Source organism: Mandrillus leucophaeus, unplaced genomic scaffold, assembly GCF_000951045.1.
Source record: "Mandrillus leucophaeus isolate KB7577 unplaced genomic scaffold, Mleu.le_1.0 Scaffold554, whole genome shotgun sequence".
Classification (NCBI taxonomy): domain Eukaryota; kingdom Metazoa; phylum Chordata; class Mammalia; order Primates; family Cercopithecidae; genus Mandrillus; species Mandrillus leucophaeus.
Window position 1 is genome coordinate 1044586 of NW_012105964.1, and position 5600 is coordinate 1050185.

The window sequence follows — 5600 nt, forward strand, 5'->3', positions numbered from 1 at the left end:
TCACCAATGTAATTAGAGTTGGTTACCAAGTTTCCCTACGCGTCTTCCACCAGGAGGGATAAATGGACTGCAGACAAACCTAGCACCCCTTGAGCAGCTTAATTCGTATCATAAATATGCAGGCACCGTAAGGACGCGATTCTCCAGTTAGCCAGGCCTTTTTCTACCCTTTTGGGGGCACAAGGCGACCTTGCCTCCTGATTCAAAAACTTCGTAAACTTCAATCCTTCTGCCCTTTTCTGGTCAGCCACGAAAGCAGCAGCCTGGCACAATTCCCAGCCTAGAGTTCGGGCGTTCCTTGTCATCAGCACAACGACGAAACCTACACTCACGGAGACCTCAGACCCCGCGTGATTACATCACTCAACCACCAGCGCAGGCCTGGAGGAACCCACTGTCACGTGACCGCTCGTGCCCAATGACCGAGGCCCACGCTTTCCAGACTGCCATAGGCGCTGTCATAGAGCCCGAGCTTGGGCGGTGCCCCGCCCCGGCCGCACGGTGCGCCGGCGTTAATCCTCCCCGAAAGTTCCGGCCGCCAAGATTGCAGGTTCCCACCAAGCATTGTTTCCGAACTGGGCCACAAGAGCGTGTTCCTGATTGGCTTGCTCTGGAGGTTGGGAAGGGACGTGTTAAAGACTGGGACCACTTCCTGAAGCGCGAGGCAGGAAGTTATATGCGTTTTCTGGAGTCCTGTAGAGAAAGTGCTCTTTGCCGCATTGGTGTCGGCGAGAGCTGGAGGTGTTGGGTCGGAAGACCAGCCGTTCGGTCCCGCCGCAGGTAGGAGCTGGTTTCCATCGCGGCACCACGGCACACACCTCCAGCCCTGAGCCCGGAGCGACTGCCCGGGGGTCTCCTTCAGGCTTCTTGACGCCGTACCAGGGGGCACCTAGCCAGGCATCCTCTGGGCTTCTAGCCAGAGGACTGGCTCCCGGCTTCAGCACTCTGGGCTGCAGTAACAAGTGCCCTTATCGCCCTGAGCCCTGCCACCATCCCGTGAACCACCGAAACCCTGGTCCAGCGCGACAGCCTTGGACCTGGGACTGGACCGATCCAAAACGCTCAGCCCCGGCCCCCCACAGACGGGGCTCTGCATCGTCTCTGATATGTCACCCACCGTCTCCCACAAGGACAGCAGCCGGCAACGGCGGCCAGGGAATTTCAGTCACTCTTTGGATATGAAGAGCGGTCCCCTGCCTCCGGGCGGTTGGGATGACAGTCATTTGGACTCAGCGGGCCGAGAAGGGGACAGAGAAGCTCTTCTGGGGGATACCGGCACTGGCGACTTCTTAAAAGCCCCACGGAGCTTCCGGGCGGAACTAAGCAGCATTTTGCTGCTACTCTTTCTTTACGTGCTTCAGGGTATTCCCTTGGGCTTGGCGGGAAGCATCCCACTCATTTTGCAAAGCAAAAATGTTAGCTATACAGACCAAGCTTTCTTCAGTTTTGTCTTTTGGCCTTTCAGTCTCAAATTACTCTGGGCCCCGTTGGTGGATGCTGTCTACGTTAAGAACTTCGGTCGTCGCAAATCTTGGCTTGTCCCGACACAGTATATACTAGGACTCTTCATGATATATTTATCCACTCAGGTGGACCGTTTGCTTGGGAATACCGAAGGCAGGACACCCGACGTGATTGCTCTCACTGTGGCATTCTTTTTGTTTGAATTCTTGGCCGCCACTCAGGACATTGCTGTCGATGGTTGGGCGTTAACTATGTTATCCAGGGAAAATGTGGGTTATGCTTCTACTTGCAATTCTGTGGGCCAAACAGCGGGTTACTTTTTGGGCAATGTTTTGTTTTTGGCCCTTGAATCTGCCGACTTTTGTAACAAATATTTGCGATTTCAGCCTCAACCCAGAGGAATCGTTACTCTTGCAGGTAGTGTATTTAAACTATTATGGTGTTAGGTTTATTTATCCTTTTGAAAGAGTGTGTGATGTCGGAGGGAAGCTCATTAATTTACTGGAAATCATTGTATGGGCGATAACTCAAGGTAAGTTTTCTGTTTCGTCCAGATGAGCTTCTTTAAATTATTAAAGCCAAAATGAATGACATCAGAGCAATCAAATGATCAGTACTCTGCAGGTAGTTAACAGGGAGAGGCAACCCATCAAATAACAACGGAGTCCAGAGATTCGTGCCACTTGCTTAATACACAAATGCACATTTTTTAAAAGTGTGGCTCATATAGTTCACATTTTTCCTTTTGTCTTGTTGGTTTTAGGTTTCTAGCTCTATACTTTCTGATGCATTTCTACCCCTACCATTGTACCCAGAATCCAGCCTTCTAGTGAGTAGAACAGGGTTTATTCTTTCAAACATTATTGAGTCAGCTACGGGACGGGGTTCTAAGGCCTCTTATGAATAAGGCAGAGTTCTGCACTCAAGAAATAGGGGAGATGAACGTTTTAGAAGACTTCGGAGTTGCCAGTAACTGCCTTTGGGAGTCAGGCTTCACATTGCAGATAACATTTGACTTTGTTCTTGAAAAAGATTCCACGAGGCCAGGAAATGGCACACCAGGATGCACAACACAAAGTGAAAGTGCACTGAGGCAGGAAAGTACAAAAAAGTACAGGACATTGCCTGAACTGGGTTTGGGAAATCATGCTGAGAAAGGTTGTGACTAAATTAGTAAGATTTTAATTACTATGGGAAAAGGGTTTAAAAGTTTGTCCTGTAAGTAATGGAGGGTAAGGTCTAAAAAATTTCTCCGTTTCTCTGCATTAGTAAAACACATGTAAGTTTTTCCCTTTTTTCTTTTTTCTTCTTCTTTTTAATTGAGATGGTTGGGGGTGGGGGAGTGTCTCACTATGTTGGCCAGGCTGGTCTCAAACTCCTGGACTCAGGTGATCCTCCCCCTCCTTGGCCTCCCAAAGTACTGGGAATTACAGGTGTGAGCCACCCCACCTGGCCTAAGCTTATCTGAGGGTTTTTGTACTTTGTTTTTTTTTTTAGCTTTTGTAGCAACTAGAAAACAAAATGACCAATATAAGGAATAACAATGTCAGGAATATAGTGGAATTCTTCATTTCTGTCAGTGATGATTAATTTAGGGGATTCTGTTTTGAAATTTAAGCAGCTAAACTTCTCAGCTTCTGTGCTACCTTGGAAATTCCCAGTAGAGTAAATGTCCAGGTATGTGGGTGATGGTAGGAGGTGTCACAACTATACTAATTTCCTGTGATCTCCTGCAATCTTATTCATTCTCACACACATCTAACCTTATGTACACCTCCTCAGACTGCTAGTGAGTGAGCCACTATTACTGGTGAAATGATGGTGATAGTACTTTTTCCTCAGTTGTTTGGTTGAGAGATATTATATATATAATATATAATTATATATATGCGCCCAGCCAAAATAAAAAAATTAATTAAAATAAAAATAAAGAAGTCAAGGCTGGGTGCAGTGGCTCACGCCTGTAATCCCAGCACTTTGGGAGGCTGACGTGGATGGATCACCTGAGATAAGGAGTTTGAGATCATCCTGGCCAACATGGCAAAACCCCTTCTCTACTAAAAATACAAAATTTAGCTGGAAGTGGTGGCACTCACTTGTAATCCCAGCTACTCAGGAGGCTGAGTGGGGAGAATCACTTGAACCCAGGAAGCAGAGGTTGCAGTGAACCGAGATTGCACCATTGCACTCTAGTCTAGGTGACAGAGCAAGGCTCCATCTCAAAAAAAAAAAAGAATAAGTCAGCGTAAATTAAAATCCAGTGGCATAATTTTGATCCATTAGGGAAGAGTTGTGGCTAAGGGAGTATAAATATACTAATTCTTGAACTCATAACTGCATTCTCTGGGATAATGTTTTACCAATCACTCTTAGATTAAGAGAAAGTTCCAATTTAGCTAATTAGCAATTTAGTTTCCATGGCCTCTTAAACTTTGATTTCACTGAGGCTTTCTCCTCTTAAGTAACATCATCTCCTTAATCCTCTAGGGTGATATAAACATCAGTCCCAGGACAAAATGAAAAGCAGACACCAAAAGCAACAAACTGGCTGGGCATAGTGGCTCATGCCTGTAATCCCAGCACTTCGGAGGCCAAGGCGGGTGGATCACAAGGTCAGGAGATCAAGATCATCCTGGCCAACATGGTGAAACCCTGTCTCTACTAAAAATACAATAATTAGCCCGGTGTGGTGGCATGCACCTGTAGTCCCAGCTATTCAGGTGGCTGAGGCAAGAGAATCGCTTCAACAGGGGAGGCGGAGGTTGCAGTAAGCTGAGATCGCACCACTGCACTCCAGCCTGGGCGATACAGCCTGTAAGACTCCATCTCAAACAAGAAAAAAGCAACGAACTGGTAATAGACAGGATGCATTCACAAAGTATTTCTAGGCAGTGAATTATTATTATTATTATTCTGAGATGGAGTCTTGCGCTGTTGCCCAGGCTAGAGTGCAGTGGTGTGATCTCAGCTCACTTCAACTTCCCCCTCCAGGGTTCAAGCTGTTCTGTTGCCTCAGCCTCCCTAGTAGCTGGGATTACAAGCATGTGCAACCTGGCTAATTTTTGTATTTTTGGTAGAGATGGGGTTTCACCACGTTAGTCAGGCTGGTCTTGAACTCCTGACCTCAAGTGATCTGCCGACCTCGGCTTCCCAAAGTGCTGGAATTACAGGTGTGAGCCACTGTGCCTGGCCTTGACTTGTTACTTTGAATTTTTTTCTTTTTTTCCTGTGGAATTTGAACTTTGTTCTGCAGTAGATTCTAAAACTAGCTTACTTTTTAATTCAGCTGTTTATATCTGTGGTAGACTGCTGTTTCTGGTTCAAACATTTTAGTTGAAAGTTAGAATTCCTATAGTTTCATTCTCCTTTTTATGACTGAACATACCACATTTATAACATTGTTCTTTCTGGAACTTAGGATAACTAAGAAAAACCAGTGGTTTTGAAAAAGTTATATAGCACACGAAGAATTATATGAAGGAAATATAATTGTTTAGGTGATTACAGAGGAGCTAAGCACTGAGGCAATGTTTAGAAAATCCAAGTATTGAAAGGAAGCATAATTGTTTATTGTTTTTTGTTTTTTTAATTCTAAAATATGTTCTGGCCAGGCGCAGTGGCTCACACCTGTAATCCTAGCACTTTGGGAGGCTGAGGCGGGCAGATTGCTTGAGCTCAGAAGTTCAAGACCACTCTGGGCAACATGGCAATACCCCGTCTCTACTAAAAATACAGAAAATTAGCCGGGTGTGGTGGCGCATACCTGAAATCCCAGCTACTCAGGAAGCTGAAGCATTAGAATCACTTGAGCTGGGGAGGTGGAGGCTGCAGTGAGCTGAGATTGCGCCACTGCACTCCAGCCTGGGTGACAGAGTGAGACTCCATCTCCAAAAATATAAATAAATAAAAAATAAATAAAATACTGTCTGTAGCAGTTTTGATTGTTACAGATTGTTACAGATAAGTGGAGACGGAATATATTGGGTAGACAGATAATGTAAATGAGTCATCTGAGTTGGAGGGACAGAGATAATTTGAGAAATCCATGCCCCTCTAAAGGTGAGGAGTATCAACTCTAGTAAGTTGTAGTTTTGTGACAATAGGATCCCAAGATTGCTAGATTTTTTTTTTTTTTT

At 45.5% G+C, this 5600-nt stretch overlaps 1 protein-coding gene across 2 annotated transcripts in view; it reads left to right on the forward strand.

Annotated features, from left to right (window-relative positions):
- Positions 1 to 517: 517 nt before the first annotated feature.
- SLC33A1 (solute carrier family 33 (acetyl-CoA transporter), member 1) overlaps positions 518 to 5600 on the forward strand; it is a 26433-nt gene continuing 21350 nt past the window's right edge. For both annotated transcript variants that reach the window (XM_011998055.1, XM_011998056.1), the window contains exon 1: positions 518 to 1881. In XM_011998055.1, the coding sequence (XP_011853445.1) occupies positions 1107 to 1881 (775 nt within the window). In that variant the 5' untranslated portion in view covers positions 518 to 1106. The remainder of the gene's footprint in view (positions 1882 to 5600) is intronic.